Genomic DNA, 18,709 nt, shown 5'->3' on the forward strand with positions numbered 1-18,709 from the left:
TTGTTACTTAAGCTAGAGGAGGTATTTGAATTAAATTCGAATTACGTGGAAGTAAATTAAAAAAAAACATTCCAAGAGTTAGTTAGCAGCTATATTACCCTGCAGCTCTCAACTGGCTACCCACTGAAGCTAAACAGGGTTGAGCCTGATCAGTACCTGTATGGGAGACCTCCTGGGAAGCTATGGTTGCTGCTGGAAGTGGTGTTAGTGGGACCGGTGGGGGGTCCCACCCTGTGGTCTTTGCGGGTGCTAATGTCCCAGTATAGTGGCAGGGACACTATACTGTAGTGGGTGCCGTCTTTCGGATGAGACATTAAACTGAGGTTCTGACTCTCAGTGGTCATTAAAGATCCCCGGGCATCTCTCGATAAGAGTAGGGAGTTATCCCGGTGTCCGGACCAAATTTCCCCCCTTGGCCTCCAAATTGTCCCCATGTCTGATTGGCCTGCACTTGCCCTGCAATGGACTGGCGCCCCGTCCAGGGTGTACCCTGCTTCTCGCTTGTTGCTTGCTGGGTAGGGTCCAGCTTCCTGCGACACTGTATGGTATAAAGTGGTTTGGCAAATGACATGACATTCCCAGAATTAAAAACAAACTTTTTGGTACATTAGAAAAGGGAAAACAGCACGTGTTTTTCATCAGCACAAAATAAGAAACGTAAGAACAGTCACAACAACAGGAGCCCATTAGGCCTAGCTGGCCCATGTGGTAGTTTAGCAGTTAGTGGACCTGAAGATCTCGATCTTTTCTGTACAGAAGCCAGGATACGAGCAGCAGAACCAAGACAGGACAGGTTGTTCCAGACTCCCATAACCCTCTGGGTAAGAAAGTGCTTCCTGCTCTCAGTTTTCAAGCCACTTACCTGTAGTTTCCACTTGTGTCCTCTGGGTCACGTTTCGCTGTTCTCACTGAAGAAATCAGATGCCTATCTTGTAATCTTCCCTGTTCAAGACTAAAAAGGTTCAGTTCTTTCACCGTGGCAGGGTGGGACATCTCTTTAAGCCACGGAATGTATCCGTTAGATCTTTTCTGAACTGATTCCAGAGTAGCACTATTTTATATTATAAAATCAGTTCACTGTACTATTCTACATTACTTTATTTACTGTAGATTTACAGCAGTAACAATGTTTCTAATTCCACAATACCCAGTTACTGTACTGCAAGCACTAACGAGTCTCGTCTGCGGGGACTGGACAAGGTTGTTGTGTACTGCTGCCACCCTGTGGAAAAACATGAACATTGCATCGGAAATCACGAGTTGAGTGTTAAACTAGGAGAATTCAGTTACACCCTGATATCCCTGTTAAAAAATGATAATTTACTTGCGACTACAATATATTGGAATTCCGCATTTGGAAAACGGTATTGATTGGAGAAAAATTTGGATGATGCCCAGTAAATATTGTATAACCAATAAAATTAAGGAGGTTTCATACAAAATAATTCATCGAATTTACCCAGTTAAAACTCTTGTTAAACAACGATTTAAAATTAATATAGATGACAAATGTGTTTTTTGTGACAATAGCCCTGTAACTATTCAGCATTTGTTTTGGTTATGTCCCAGGGTAAAAATGTTCTGGACTAAGTTGCAGAATTATATTTAAAAAGAGACCAATATTGATATTTGTTTTGTTGAAAAAGATATTATGTTAAGTTTCAGCCCCAGTGAAAACAATATAAAAATTTCGTTTGTAATAAATTTAATTATTATACTGGCACGTTATCACATACATAAAATGAAGTGGTCTGGGAGGTACCCTGTGTTTGAGTATTTTAAAATGGAAGTAAAGGGGTATTTGCAGACTATTTCGAAATGCAAAAATATGAAAGCGGTGCGTACATTATTTTTATTTAATTTGTTTAATCTTTTTTCATAACTTGAATTTATGTAGTAGTATGTACCCCTGACGATATTTTTGTTTTGAATTGTTATATGTACTCTTGTTTGTATTGTAATGTTTGTTCTTTTGTTAAGCATAAATAAATTTTTTTTAAAAAGTTACACCCTGATGTTACCAGAATTCGTGGGTTTTTGTGCGCCAAAATATAAACAATTCTGAAGTGTTTGTTCTTCATTTTCATTTTTTATTATTATGTACCAATTGTTTTATGTGCTGCTGCTTCAAGAAAAGAGAACATGAACAGTGCAACTGAACATATATTTTTAACAAAATATGACATCAGTAAATTGATTCAACAAAGACCATAAGAAAACTGGTTTAACTTAGGTTCTGCATGAAGGACACCCATTCATTACTAGAAATAGATATAATAACATAAGAAAGGGACTTCAGGCTAAGAATTATCCTTAGGACTGCCGGTCAGAGCGACTGATAAGAATTTTTAGATGCAAAACATTCAAATACTTAAATATTCTGAAAAAAATATTGTGAATAATATTTTGAATAGCCATTAAACATTCAGTTATTTATGTCCTGCCTGAATAGAGCACTTCTTGAGTATGTCAGACAAAACATCAGACCTACAACAGAGGAAACACACCTAGCAGGTAATCTACCATCACTTGATAACAAGGTTGACAAATTCATATGCTTCTGACTGTTTAGAATGTTATTTTAAAATTGAATAAGTATTACAAATAAGACATTTACATTTAGTAATACTCCACTAATCCTTCACTGAACATCTCGGTATTGCACATCTTATTCAGCATACAGCAAACCTGAAATTCACATATTCACTACGTGCTGTTTATATAATGATCACATGTACAGTATTCCACATTTTGAATACAGTATGGTGTAATGATAATATATATGGTTCTATAGTTCAGCTTACAAAATGACAGCTGTTTTTCTTTAAAGGCTTAAATGGCTTGGCTCCTGCCTACATCAGTGAGCTGTTAACCCATTGTACTGTACTGTACACTGAGGCACTGGGCTGTCTGTTCTCTCACTGCCGGACTGAGGAGTGATCTCCCAGCCCCTTTCAGAAGCTGCAAGTCAATCAGCACTTTCAAATCCCATCTAAAAAAACTCAATCTTAAACTCTGATTTTTTCATTCTCTTTAATTTACAGATTTATTTATGGTAGTGCCTTCTTTTATTTGTTTAAATGTGCAGTGCCTTGAGATGACGCACCATGAAAGGTGCTATATACCGTACGATGGTTGTTATTATTATGCACTGCTGCCTGTGGCTCTGTAACAAGCCCTAGGATTATTTAAAAGATGCATCTGAGGTCAGGAATAGAAGACTCTGTCTGTTTCCTTGGAAACCCCATTATTACACTGTATAGTCTGACTGGCTTGCAGTTACAGTACTACCGAGTATCACATCACTGGTATCAGAGTGTCAGTGTTAATCTGTATAGCCGGGGTCCTGGAACTCTTCAGTTATACAGGTTTTATATGTAGTCCTAAGTACTCTATGAACAAAGAATGGAAAACATGTTAACCCCTCTTCTGAATCAAGGAACTGATGGATTAAAAGTGATTACTGATGCAATACAGTAATTAAGAGCTCAACTGGAATGAAAACCCAGAAACCGTTATGGCTCCCCAAGAACATGGCTGCAAATCACCAAGGCAGACTATAGCTGTTTGTTAAATACTGCATTTTATACTGCATTTGAACTCATAATTCATGCCTTGCAATGAAAGAGGAACTCCAGGGATAACACTACAACATGAAAATATAATATTTATATAATACATTAGTTTAGTCTGCAGATATTTTTTGGTCCTTCTAGAACAAATGTCAAAATTTCCCTGAATGTGGTAGGCCACACTCCCTCCATCCTCTGTGCAGTCATTCAGAGCTGATGTACGTGCATGAGCATAAATCTGGGGAACTTCCTCTTTCTTTTTCTCAAATTCCAATGAGTATCTCCAATCACAGCAATCCCCTGTTAAATTTTAAAAAGCTCCTATCTTAAGCTGAAGACAGCATGTTTTAATAGTGGCTTGTAATCTTACATGTGGAACATTACACATGGAAATGGCATCAGCACATAGTTTGACATAATAATTCCTGGTTATTAAATATCTGTCTTTCACCTCATACCTATAATATCTCGGTTACCATCATTTCAAATAAAATCAGATACTTTGGGAGGTGGAGTTTCCCTTTAATGGCAATATCTGTGTGATACATTTGACAGCATTCACTGCACTAATCTGCACTCTCATAAGACCACAATAGATGTTTCTCAGTGTGTTGCTTTTAACTAAGATAAGGTGGTCCACTTTATATTCTTAACATTGTTCTTAATAGTTCATAACATCCAGTCAAATAATTGTATTACTTTGATTTGAAAAGGCACAATATATACAGTAAGAGGACAACAGAAACCAGAGAGTACTAAACCAGAGTCCCAGTAGACGACATTTGTTATTCAGAAATACTGGGAAAGTGTTAGGATAATTTTGGTATACTGTATGTGGAATCCTAGTCTACGAAGATTTATCACAATACAAACAAATAGGAATCCCACCTGACATTGCACCAAATCAGGTCGGGTGGAGGCTGTATTAGCAAAGCTACTGTGTAAAGTGTCATAGGTAGAATTCCAACCTTGCATGTCAATGATACACAAATTAACTGGTTGCAGTTTATTTCCGGAGATGTATTTCAAAACACTACCTAGAAAATTGTTCATGTTCTCAAAACAGTGTTGAACAACTTTCTCAATGCAGTAAAATCCCATCGCATTTTGAGCAACAAAGCAGCATCATTTAACTGGAGGAAAAAGTCTTTGTAAACGCTGCTGCCATTTTATTTGAGACTTTCTATACAATAGTCTTCCTCAGTCGCAGATCCAGACATTTCTGAGGGGATTTTTACAAAAATAGTTTTCAGTGTCCAGAACGTGGCTTGAACAGGAATAAAGCCACCATCTTGTGGAAAAAGCAGTCACACTGGCCTGTGTTGGATACTGGTCTGTTTGTCCCCAGTCAGAACAGGTAGCAGCCTTTTGCCTCCAGTCTTCTGCAGTGTGCACACCAGCCACCCCAGGAACGTCTTGTTGGGGCTGAAATGATCCATCTTCTAGTTCTGCCACTTAACAAGCAAACCAGCTTTCCCTAATGCATAACCGAAATTGTCTCGCAGGTGCTGAAAAAAGCAAAATCCCCACAGATACCAATCAGAGCATGTGTAGTCTGCAGTGCTGTATCACTGTCTGTGGCAGAACGCTGTCTTGCAAACCACTGCTTATCCACACTACGCTGAAGAAAACACAACCCTGTCACCCTAGCGCTGCAATGACAGCCACCATTGTTTATCTGGCCTTCTGTATTGTAAGGCCTACGCCGTGGTGAAAACTTTTAATTTGTGTTTCCCCAGAATATATACAGCCTTTTAATGAGTAAAATGAAAATGATTAAAATACAAATTACGAGTCGATAGAGTCTTAGTGTCTCTTCTTTGGGATTTGTGGGAAAACTATTATGCCTCTCGGCTTTTTGTCACCCAAGTCTGAGTAAAAGCCCCAGGTTTGAAGCTGGAACTAAGAATGTTTTTTTTTCCATCCAACACCATCCAAGATTTTAGCTATAACACTTTTTTTTTGCAGTTCTTTTATGAAGGTAAATTTGTTTTTATCAACAAACGTTTGGGGACAAATAAAAAAGGCTCTGGCAGCCAGTCGCTCAGGCTCCACAGAAACCGCAGCCTGCTGGATGGCTGTTGCCAGTGCAGCTGAAGGGTTGTTCCAGAACCTTCCTCCCGCAGTTAGCTGCACTCCTCACAGGCGCAGGCCAGGATGTAGCGGTACGTGGCGGTGACACGCGTCCCGCCCGAGCAGCGCAGGCGCACAGCCTTCAGTTTGGAGGTGTGGGGCCGACAGCAGAAGCAGGTGCTCCGGAAGGGCTGCTTGAGCATGGAGCTGAAAGAGACCAGGGGGTCCGACCGCGACGTGTGGCCACAGTGCCCCTCGCACCTGGCCAGGAGGACCATCTGTAGAGCCAGAACACAGAGACAGTTCAACCCTGTCATCTCTATCCAGATCTTTGTCAGTTGGTGAATCATCTGCATTATTCACTTCAGTTTTACAGAAGGTCCTGTTTTTCAATCTGTGTTAACTTTATTGCGCATCATATTACCTGGTACTGTATCTCAAGTGATCCTAGTAAATTTAATATTGTAACATTAAAGAATTATATTATGAATTATTTGCACTGTGTGACAAAGGTGATGATGAAGTTTATGAGAACAATAGAAAGCATTAACACACTGCTCTTACAGTACAGTACATCCACCCATCCATTTACTAACTGCTTCTTCCAGTTTAGGGTCGTGAGGGAGTTGGAGTCTATCCCAACAAGCAATGGGTGCATCCTGGACAGGACATCAGCCCGCTAAGGTCAGGCACCCACACACTCAAGGGCCACATTCCCCAAAATCCAGCTAACCTACCAGTATGTCTTTGGACTGTGGGAGGAAATTCACACAAACATAGGGAGAACATACGAACTCCACACAGCACCTCAATCTAGAATTGAGCCCAGGGCCCCAGTGCCACAAGGCAGCTGTGCTAACCACTGCACCACTGAATCTTATATCACAAACACCTTGTATCATATTTTAAAAAGACATGTATGCTGTGTGCCATCGTCATGTATTGATTTTTTTCAGAATGCGGGTCTACAAACACAAACCCTCTATCTTCACAAACATTTTAGATTCGTCCAAGCTCATGGGCCAAGGCCATCTGGTTAAACTCTGCATTAAACTGCGAACCCAGGAGATATACACTCCCAGTACCTATCTCTCACACACATTAATATTTACGTGACAGATGTAACAGAGGCCTATTAGCAGTTTGGGTATTTCCCCTAAAACCAGAACCTATATTGGGAAGAGGAAGGACAATAAGGAGCACCGTAAATAGGCCCAAAAGGATGTGTTAGCGCTAGAATTCCTTGACAGTGCTTACCCAGTGCACTGTTCAATAATGTCACCCAGTGTTGTGGTCTAAATGTCTTCTAGCTTCCCATCATTTTCAATACATGTCTTCTGTCTGAATGATTTTTTTGACTGGTTGCTCTCTCTTAAGCAAGTAAGCTATACATGAGCTTTCATACAGCCATTTTGAGAAGTTAACACTGGTGTCTCACAGCTCTTGGGTCCTGGGTGCGATGGCAGCCATGGGATGTCTTCTGCGTGGAGTTTGCATGTTGTCTATGTGTGTTTTTTTTGCTCCAGTTTCCTCCCACAATCCAAAGACATGATGACCAGATTACAGGGGTGTGTGTATGTACTGTAGATGCCCTGTGTTTACTAGGCTCTGACTTGCTCTCTGTGATAAAGTGGTTTTTGAGGCTGGGTGGAAGATTGCGTAGCGCAGTGGTTAAAGAAAATGGATCAATTCAGAAATTGTCCAGGCCAAATCACTGTGTGTTTCATCCTGAACTCTCTGTGCTCTCAGCTGTGGATGAATTGTAACTTTGAAGTGACTCTAGAGTCCACCCCTAGTCTCTGTACAAAATGCTTGAGATGAAAGCATCTGCTGAATAACAAATCATGACTAAAACCCACATGCAGACAATGTCATCTTGAAAGAAGATGTGGTGTTGACCTTTGGGTGCAGCACAGGAACTGTAAGAACAAAATGATCTCGATTGGATCATTTCGGGACACATTGCGATGTGAATCAATGGGGCGTGTTGTTTACTGTTGTGGCTGTAAAAGCCAACATTTACCAAAGCAATAGGATCTTCCAACACAGTGGGCCACCTCCTGCAGGCCATTGCTCAAGGTGAAGCAGTTGAAATGGGTGTGAAATAGATGCAGTGCAATTGGATGTTTACATGGGAGTTACATTGATTATTTTTATTTGGCTGAGCCCGTGCATGAGGAGGACACGATGATTTTGAATAATTTTTGCCAACAGCATTTGAATATAGAGCATGGTCACTGCAGACAACAGCACACAGATCACTGAGGTCAAGGTAAGAAGAGAGGAGCCCATCCAGGGCAAGGTGCTGTGTTATAGGAGACATCACCTAGATAAGGAGCCATTGAAACATAATGTGAAATAGCAGATGCAGAAATATCTTCACCTTTCATCCCATGGAGACTGGCAAAGCAATAGCAATGTGGTGTTATAGCATAGAAACATACGCATGTGGCAGAGTGACAACAGCTGCAGCACAGATGTCGCTGGAGGCTTTTATTTTTAGGATAAAGAGCTATTTCACAGGTAGTCCCTATTGTGAAGCAGCGCGACGGAGAGGTTTGGAAGCCCGAAATGTTCCTACTGCAATTCTTAGGTAGCAGAAGCACGTGTAATTGAATATGGTTGAACGTCACAGGAAAAATGTCCTCTAGGGATCACCTTTCCGAGAGACTGAACACAACCGTTTGTGGCCAAAACTGCGGTTTGATATGAATTTACACCAAAGCCCTCCGCTGTGCAGTTCTTTTGCACGTTGCGTTAAATGGGCTTTGGCTTTTCTGTGCTGTGTGATGACGGCCACGCCAAGGTCTCAATCACTCATGGGCAGCTCAGACTTTTAGAGGCCCACCACACTCCCTAGATGCCCAGGGGGTGATGTCTCCTCACCAGGAACAACAACGGCGGGTGCAGTGTTTCCAGAATGACATTTAGGCACTTCCCCGCTGTATCTGCAGGGCAGCAAGACTCGTAACTTCCCCCTGCCCTTGAGCATTTAGGGACCCCACGTAAATTCAATTGTTTATTAATTTTATCAATATTGATGACGAATAGTCACTTTGGAAGTAATGGAGAGCATCAGTGGAAAGGAAGGAAATGCGACTACTACCCTTGAAATTGTGTATTTCCAGATTAAAGGCCAGTTCAGGTCTGGGATAGCTTAGGTAACAGGGAGCTGTTAACAAAAATTCTATACTAGCGACTGGAGGACATGCAGCATATTGTACTGAAACAGACAAATACTATGAAGAATGTTTTTTTTATAGCCAATAAAACATAAAGTAGTTCAGGTGGGTAGCTGCGTCAGCATGCATAGGCTGCAAAGGAACTAGTAATAGGTTTATTCCATGCTGAAAAAAAGAAGAAAGAAAACACAATGTTTCGGCCGTGGAGCCTTCTTCAGGCAGCTCACACCTGAAGAAGGCTCCACAGCCGAAACGTTGTGTTTTCTTTCTTCTTTTTTTCAGCATGGAATAAACCTATTACTTGTTCCAATAAAACACAAAGCTTAGCCACACTGAAATTAACTATTTGGACAATCACATACTATATACATTATGTGCTACACAACTGTTAGGACCCAGCTGAACAGCAATTAGTCCTTTTTTTCGTGTGATTGGCCTCATGCTCATGCAGGAATGAGACTCGTTCATTTTATTGTACTTCCGCAGAACTGTTTCCCTCACTGTAAGTTTTCCCTGGTGGGTTTCTTACCTTTGAGTTGCATTTGTAATAAGGGTGGCTGATGGTCTCCACGAAGTGGTGCCGCATGCATCTGTCCGGGTCTGTCTCGCTGAGATTCCGGTTTTCCGGCTTGCTTGCTGCGCATCCCAGCATCCCGAGCAGCGGGCAGACGATCAACAAGAGCACGATGCCAGGACGTCCGAGAGGGCTGGTGTTTTTCATTCTCCCCCACCCCCACCCCCCTCAGCGTGAGCCGGCAGTCCCAGTCCCAGGCTCTCCTTTACAAGGGAATGCGTGGAACTCTCCCCTGAACACCAGAGGCCGGGGCTGGACACCAGAACCGGGCTGAGGTCCGTTCAGCACGCATCTCCATCTCTCCCTGTCCGGCTTGCTGGGCCCTGTAACAATGGGATGGCAAGTCAGGATCAAATGAAACCATTTCCCCAAAATCTTTAACTTCACACACAGCCTGCACCACTATCACTGTCAATAAACTCTGAAGGAAAGTGGTGTTTGGGCAGTTTCTAAAGTGGTTAGTACTTGCAGCTGTGGCGCAGCCTGTGAAGCTGTAAGGCGCTTTAAAAAGGTCAATGAGCAAATGGAAGAAAAGGGCAAGTTTGAGTCTTTCCAAGACAGGACTCTGAAGCTCAACTCATGGCTCCTGCCCTGTTTCTGCCCAGTCAGAAGAGGCGACTGTTTCGGCGTCTAGAAAAAGGGGCGAATGGGTTATGGAATGATGTGCGAAGTGCGTTGGCAGTGCCTCCCGGTTTTAATTTTAACAGTCCGACCGAACAAAACGCCGTGTTTTTATTACCCTGAAAAAAGAAATGTGATATGTTAATAAACAGCCTGGAGCTAGCTGACTCCCCAGGAATGAGTTTTTCACTAAAAGGAGCTGGCTCTCAGAACAAGTCCTCTCATGACAACAGATCAGCTGGCAGCCAGCAGATAAATGTAGTTCTTTTCACAGGATATCTACATTTTTTGTCCTCTTTACAATGGCATACATGTTAAGTAAACGTTAACCGATGCAGGACGGAGATGCTGTTGCTAGCATGGTGCTTTATAAGACATACTGAAAGAAAGCCAGTACAAATAAGCCCTGCTAGATGGAATGTAACTGAGCCTCAGTCCTTGGAGCCCACCACTGTATCTGGAGGAAATTTGCATTATTTTGTAAAAAAATAGAGACTATAATACCCCCTTTGTAAGTGTGCATTTCATTCCTCATTCAGTTTATCCCCAGGTTTTATTATATTGAAGCAAAATGTTATATTGAATTAATATCCCTCAAATTCTTTTCCTGCACAAACAGGTCAGTTTATGCCTTTATCGAAGCAGGTAGGTTAATTGAGAACAAACATGCTTATAGCAATGACCTGGAGGCCCATTTATATAACAAGGTTTTAAGTGGAGGGACCTGAGTGAATTACTTTGCCAAGGGTTCAGCAGCAGTATCTAATCTGGAATTTGAGTCCACATCTGCCTGGTGAATATAAGCACTAATGAGCATTAGAAGTCAGAAGGTTTCTGAGGCAATTCTTATCAATCCATCCGTGATTCATAGAGAGACGTACAGCAAATGAAAGTCTATATGGAGTAACTGAAGATACACATTGTGTGTTTTTCAGTGGTTTTCTTCCCAATCCTGACATACAGCAATGATTCATAGGCTAACAAAAAGTACAGTATAAAGTATCCTGTTTCGTTAACTGATGAAAAAACAGACTGTTTTCCAAACTGGAATGTGAACATAGTTTATAAAAATAATTAAGAACAGTGTTCTGAATAATAGGGTTTCTATCTGGTTGTTCCATTTCATGGTTCCTTTTCAAGAACCTTTATGATGATAATATGTATTTAATTATAATTTATAGAGCTTGGCAAAATTAGAGCCAACTGCCACAGATTTGAGATAACATAAATTCTGGTCAAAAGTCTTTAGACTTTTTGCATAGTTCTGTTCTTCTCACTAAATCTAGTCTTTTCAAACACAATTCTGTTGTGATCTTCTATTGTAATTTTAGCCTTTTTGTTTTAAGTTAAGGGTTTATAGTATAAACCACTATAGAGGGTGGCACTATGGCACAATGGTTATCATTACTGCCTTGCAGCGCTGGGGCTCCAGGTTCAATTCTGGACCTTGTGTGCTATCAGCCTGAAATTAATATGTTCTCCCTGTGTTTTCATAGGTTTCTTCTGGGTACTCTGGTTTCCTCCCACAGTCCGAAGGCATACTAGTAGGTTAATTGGCTTCTAGGAAAATTGACTCTGTCTTTCCCGCAACCCTAAATTAGATAAAGCAGTTAGAAAATGGTTGGTTGGAAAAATTAACCTTTTAGCTTTCTGGATGTGTAAAGGAACAAATGATGTGAATGACAATGAACACCTGACAATGTGTTGGTTGTATTAGATTGGTAAATGAGATGGATTGACTTCTGCAGCACTTGATATTGACTGCTCGTGTATAGTTTACCTTGAGCTATTTGAGTTGATCGGGTTTTTAAAGGCTCTGATCATGATTTGATAGTGTGAAAAATGCTAAATGACATGTATTTCTAACGTTCATATTACAATGATAAAATAAAAGAGAATACTAGTTGAGGCTTTAAGTAAATTACTGATGCCCATATTGTACAGTATATTCCTGTATATAATATAATGCATTATCTCCACTTTCTTTCTCCCCTTGTGTACAGATCTGTGGCACATACTGATTTTAGAGTTATAAAAGTAAACTGGTATTTTCACACCACTGATAATATAATCCTCTGGTATATCTGAAGTGATCTGAGTGGGTATGTAGGTAATTGAAGGCTTGAGTACTCAGTTTCATCCCTTAAATGTGCCACTAGAGCAGTTTACTGCTAGATATATATACAGTCTGCGCACACACATCTACATGCACTAAAAGGCTGACATCACAGTCCAGTTATGAATGGAAGGCAGGTCAGCTAAGTCTCTCTAAAGCTGCAGAGTGGGAGGTTAACTCTCTCCTGTGCCTCCCTGCAGGGCACCAGTTCAGGGAAGTGGAGAGATGAGATAAAGGCAGTCTCCAGTACAGATTGAGAATTTCCTACACCTGCTACTGCTCGAGATTTATAGAGCAATTGTTAGTCTCGGTATTTCAACAACTAGCAGCTGTATCTTCACTTTTTCATTGTCTGAGTACAAACTACAGTTACCATCTTGTGTTATTTTTAGTCTTTGTTGTGTCTTTAACAATTAGCTTATGGTTTTGCATCTCAGTTCGGAACAAAGTAGGCCAAATTAAACACCTGCCTAAGCTTTTCTGTTCAATATATTGCTTTTGGTGTAGCTGATTAGTAACATTAGGTACTGACTTGGGCAGCCTAGACCTTCAGGGATGTCCTTGTAAAAGCACAATGGCTTGAAGTGGGCACCATCACTGCAAGTCATCTTTTGTTGCTTAGTAGTACATATTAAAATCAGCAGAAGTTCAGGATTCAAAACAGATCACATGAATTTCAAAGAAGATCTTGGATATGCTATTTCTCTGCCTCTCCACGACTTCATTATCAAAACAGCTTACGCAAGCTAAGTGTGGTGTGAGTTTAGTTTGCTTTCAAATAATGCTCCTGATGTATAAGAGGCATCTGGAAAGTGACTGATTCGTTATGTTCAATATGTACTGTTGTAATCAGAACATGATTGTAGGCTAGATTTGAACTTTAATAGCAATGTTAGTGTTTGTATTATTGTCCGGGGAATAATTTGCCCGTCTGAGCTTTGATGGATGAACCATACATGGAAATTAATGTTCGTTTTTATGGGATCGAACTCGATCGGAGTTCAAAGCGTCCTGTTTTCCAAAGCACACCCCAGCTGAAGCAACAGTCATTCACAAATACAAGACACGAGCACAGAAGGGGTACTTAGCATGAGGTCTGCAGTGCTGGAATAGTTTTTGGAAATGATCCGTCCCCAGATACCCAGGCAGGAGTGCAAACAGTCCGCTACTTTTTGATTGCGTTTGATCCTCGCGGACAATAACTGAGCTGGAAAGGGGCCTGAGACTGAGTGGGTACGAGGACTGTGAAATTCCTGAAATTCAAAACGTGCTCGCAGGTCAGAACCTCGCACGGCCTGGGCCTGTGCGTGGAGACTCTGTTAACATTAGTGTCCTTCATCAACTCCTGGCTGTCAAGAGCTCTTGTGGCGAGGACCGCGGAGGTCCGATTTATCGCCCGTGTTTGTTCATTCACTCGGCCAGAACCACAGCAGTGGGGCAGATGGTGAGGCCTTTGACCTCAGCACTTTTCCTCAGACACGCTCATCATGGGGGGAGGAGGGAAAGGGGGCGATACTCCCATTAAACATTAGAATTCCTCTATAAGGACTGTCGAAAAAGTGGACAGAGTCCCAGGTTTCCTCTTTTCTGAACTGCAAATACTGGAGTTTGCTTCAAAAGAAGCAAGAAAAGTTCCAGACAATAGGAATGGAAAGTGTTACCTGACCTGCCCCGGCTACTGTCCCTGTGGTTATCAAAACACACTTGACCACAATCATGAAAGAGTGATGACCAACCGAAGCATTACACCTGCTTTAACCAAAACAGAAAGAAAATCACTGTGAAATTATAAATGCCACATCAATCTTTTAAGGGGTCTCTAAAAGCAGTTTACACCCTTTTTTGAAGTTGTAACATTAGGAGTTACAAAAGTGTTTTTTTTCTCTTTCATAAGAGCACGTCACAAGGCCAATGAAGTTCTGTAAACATGGCCGATATTGTCTAACGATCACCCGTGCTTTTGCCTTAGTTGGTACGAGTCCTGGTTTTGCACAAGACCTGAATCTAAATTGTTCATCCATCCATTTTCTACCCACTTTATCCACTTCAGGGTCACGGGGGAGCTGGAGCCTTTCCTGGCAAGCAGCTGGCGCAAGGTGGGATACTCCCTGGACAGGATGCCCATCCATCACAGTGAATCTGAATTACAGTATGTGAAGGAAATAGAAATGAGCTGTGTGAGCTTGGCATAATTTTGCCCAGACATTAAACAGTGCGGGAGTCTGATCTGATATCCTTCATGTTGTGATTGAACAGTATATTCAACAGCGTTAAAGACTTTAATATAAATAAGCAAGGATATGTAAAACTGCTTTAATACAACACTTACTGTTACTTGCTGGGTGGTTCTGAGCTTTTGGTGCTGCCCATAAGACCCACATGATCTAAAAGATTATTTGTGGGAGTCTGAAATTAACTGAAGTCAGAAAACGTTTTAAAATCCAGTTTAAAGGATTTCTATGAGCACTATATTTTAGAAATCTCTCTGAACATATTGTTCGGACCATACAGAGGTATGCCACTCAGATATTGTTCTGTGTTCATTAAGATGGAGGAACGGAGAGAAAAGAGAGACGAATCAAATTAAAGGCTGCATCCCATTGGCTCTTGACACAATCGTGGATTCTCGATTTGAAGGGAAAAAAGAGTGGAAAAAGAATGGGTCCCCAACTCCAAGCAGCTGAACTGAAGGAGCTGTTTGATGAATGTGCCAAGGGCTGGCTTTGAGCAGTCAGTCGGGTCCACGGCTGGCTTGTTTCAACCTCCTTAGCCCAGCCAAGTGGTCCTGTCTTTGTTTCTGCTCATTTAGTCCCCTATTGTTTCACAGGCTTTTAATAACCAAAGGGCAGATTCCTCACAGAACCACGTGGCACCTCAGTGACCCGTGTGGGACATGTGAATCCCCATCTCCACTGCATCAGACGCCACACTCCGCAGACTGCGGTGCTGGAGAGCTAAGCTGGGTCCTAAATATATCCCAAAAGATAAAGCCAGAACAAACAACGGATTGTAGCTCACACTGCAGCCAATGGCAGCTGGCTGCCCAGCTAATGCTGGCCTTCCAATTTTGGCTTTACAGAGGCAAGAATATGCAATGTGCTTTTTAACACCAGAAGGGCTCCTCTGTTCAAGTCATGCTCAAGTGCTTGAAGTTCAAGCACTTGTCCTCCCCGTGCGTTTTAGCCAGCACCTGGAAGTTGAACTCGGTTTGGCTGCGTGCCACGCTGTCCGGGCAGTCTTTCCTATCCATCTCTGTTATTTCCGTTTTGTGATCAGACAGGGGGGGGAGGTGGATGAGGAGGTTGGGGAGCTGGGGAGATGCTCCACTGTTTAGAATCCTCATTTTTTGTTTTGGTAGAATGATACGCAAAGTGAAAATGGGTGTATTTTGAATAGTGAGACAAAGTGTCGCTGTGATCAATGGAGAGGACGGTTTAATTACGTACAACGAGAAGAGATACCTGCCGCTGTGGCTGTCGGCGACAGTGAAGGTAGTGACTATAGCAGCTGGACCAGTCCTCCAGGAGACCCTTCTCTATGATGGAAAAGTTTCACACCCATGAGAACATTTACCCATCAGTTTTCTTCAACTTTTATCCAATACAGAGTTGCAGGGGAGTCGGAGCCTAATCTAGCAAGCAGCAGGAACAAGGCAGGACACCAGTCCATTGCAGGGCACAAAGGGTACACACTCACAGCTGGGCACATTTTCCCAGAAGCCACCTAACCTACAGGTACTAGTATGTCTTTGGTCTATGGGAGGAAACTGGAACACCCAGAGGAAACGCACAAGAACACGGGGAGAACATACTGTACAAACTCCATACAGAAGCACACCAGCTCTGGAATTGAACCTGGGGCCCCAGCGCTGTGAGGCCGCCTCACTGTGCCACCATGCCACCTCCGTGAGAATATTAACAGTGCAATATGAACCTATAAGGACTGGATGGCGTACAAGTGTAGGATGACAACTTAAGTGAAATGCATAGAAACATGGTACCTGCCCACTCATTTCAAAGACTGTTTTCCTTCATAACTCCCTACTTCTTATAACTGAACCTTAGTTCATATTTAAAGCACGCTTAACTCCTCCAAGTAACTAAGGATACTGTAAATCTGGCATTAACTGCAATCCGTAAGCGCTTTCTTAGCAATAAGCCAGCTTGTTTTTAATACAGCCTCTGAAGATATACAGTGCCTAGGTACTCTCTGCACAGTCCTATTTAACAGAGCGCATTAGAAACATCGTCATCTTAACATACAGTACCAATTAAATCTACCGTGTGGGTCTGTCCTCATACATATTCCTAGTGCCTGGTCTAAAATTATCACGATTTATGGGTCTCATTAATGAGCCATGTACAGCCTTCTGGTGGCCAACATATTTAACTTTTCACATCCAAAACATTATTTGTTACGAAAAATACTAATTTGCCTTTTGTAAGTTGAACCTCCTTTTAAACTCCAATCATCTTAGAAACTAGAATGTACAGATTGTATACAGTATTTGGATTAAAACATATAAACTGTGGAGATTTATTTCATTCTTTCTGAGATAGAGCCCTCTTTAAATTTGGGGGGCACAGAATATCTGTTTTTCTCAGCACTTACTCCAAATTCGTAATTCCCTGCGTTCTCTGTAATCACAGCAAAGTCTGGCAAGAGAATGGATTAATGAACAGGATGAGCACATTAGTCTATAAAGCCACATGCAACTTGGTGTGGAAGCAGAAACGGCGCTGCTTTTGAAGTTCACTTACCTCTTGCTTGACTGCAATAGCGGGCAAATCCAGCTACAGCAAGGGCACCGTGGACTGAACTAGAGTCCCTCAGACATCAGTTGCTTCTCTGCTTCTTTCTCTCATGCTCTGATCTCCTGTCTGAGCTTACCTCCCTCCCTCCCCTCTCTCCCTCCCCTTTTCTCCTGTCAGTCACATGGCCTTTCCTTCTTTTATAGTGGAAACAAAAAAAAAAAGAAGTGGACGTTGTTGTTTTGAGAGCTGGTGTCAAATGGGAAACGTGACACAGGAATGATACCCAGCGAGACACGCGCACACACGCACACACACACACACACGCGCGCGGGCAGGGTTGCCAGCACACTCCAACTGACACATTCTCAACAGACAAATGGGGATTCCACTCACAAAAGCATGAGTGTCGAGTCTCTGTCATCTGAGAACAAATCAAAAGGCAGACCATGTCTTTAATGGGGTTGGAGGTTATAAAACTGTAAAGAAATTTGTTTATCTAGGAACAACTGGCTGGCCCAGCCTCTTCAGCTGAGCTTTTCACAGAGCCGTGCAGTGAGGCTGTCTTGTGAGAACAGAACAATCCAATGCGATGGCCACACAAACTGGTAAAATCTGTGGGATGTTGTCAAGGCACTGAATAATAACAGGGGCATCCAACCAGTAAAAGCACTTATTCTGCAGCTGCTGGACCTCTATGATCACAGGTTCGGGCTTCAGTCAGGTGCTCACCTGGTTTAGTGGACTGCAACCTTAAGACAATACAAAACAGTCTTCAATGGCCTGGCATCACATAATTACTGTGTTGGGACTCCGTCTGAAGTCCTAGCATTCTCCTTGGGGAAGACTGTGCTCCTCCTCTCTACTCTTGTGAATTTAGGCAGAGAGTTCCTCACAATTTACCCAATGGCCCGCCTAAACTCTGTCTCAGGTCCACACTAACTGAACACACTTTACCAGGCAGGTTAACTTGCTCTATAGCACCCAGATCTTTGGAAACACCACCAGTGGTAGTCACTCTACTTTGACACTTATCTCTCAGCCCCCTCTAGTTCCTCAAAGCTCTTTGAAACAGCCCAGCTAGACTAGTTTGTGATGAGATCGTATGTACATTGCTACCTGTTCAGCCAAGGTCTCATTCCTCCAGGTGCCATTGCCTCCAGCCATTCCTGTTCTTCAGCAGCACAGTCCTTCTCCCCTGGGTCGGTCCAAAACCTGTGGTTTGTTCTATCTTTTCAAGCTACCAAGAACCGCACCACAAGAACCCAACCGGTCAGAGACACTCCTCCCAAACAAAACATGGACTTCCCTCTCACAGCAGCTACACATTTTCTGTTCCTTCCCTACTGACGTCTAGTGGCAGCTCTCTCATAAGCCTCTTCATGATACGCAGAAACGTTCCTTCTTGTGGAATGCCCTTCACTCAGACATCTCTACACACTCAATCAGCCCAGGTGTATCTAATTCAGCACAGCTTTCCAGTTACTAAGTAGTCATCTTGGCTGAAGGCCTCACTCTGATTTGGGTTTTGAGTCAAGCTGGTGGGTTCTTCTAGGAGCCTCATACTGCAACACACACCTTCAGAATGGATGTCAGTGCTTTATATTTTAGTTTTAATTAATATCCAAATCTGTGCAATTTAGGGCTCTAGGCCCATGTAGTACACACAAAAGTCAGAGGCCAGGGGTTTCAAAAACCACTTAGATCCCAGACTTAAAATCCTGTGTTTTATTACCCCACTGTCATATGGTATCTGTTTCAGATGAGCTCTTGGTGAGCAAACAAAAAAAAACTTAGTCTTGCTTATAATTTGCTTAATG

At 42.2% G+C, this 18,709-nt stretch overlaps 1 protein-coding gene across 1 annotated transcript; it reads right to left on the reverse strand.

Moving 5' to 3' along the window:
• Positions 1-3,564: 3,564 nt before the first annotated feature.
• Positions 3,565-17,064, reverse strand: ndp (norrin cystine knot growth factor NDP). The gene is made up of 3 exons (XM_088914835.1): positions 16,899-17,064; positions 9,357-9,724; positions 3,565-5,923 (listed from the first exon to the last, which is right to left on the reverse strand). The coding sequence occupies exons 2-3, from the start codon at positions 9,546-9,548 to the stop codon at positions 5,699-5,701; spliced, it is 417 nt and encodes a 138-aa protein (XP_088770961.1). The 5' UTR covers positions 9,549-9,724; positions 16,899-17,064; the 3' UTR covers positions 3,565-5,698.
• Positions 17,065-18,709: the final 1,645 nt, after the last annotated feature.

This window comes from Atractosteus spatula, chromosome 4 (assembly GCF_055471065.1).
Source record: "Atractosteus spatula isolate fAtrSpa1 chromosome 4, fAtrSpa1.hap1, whole genome shotgun sequence".
NCBI lineage: Eukaryota > Metazoa > Chordata > Actinopteri > Semionotiformes > Lepisosteidae > Atractosteus > Atractosteus spatula.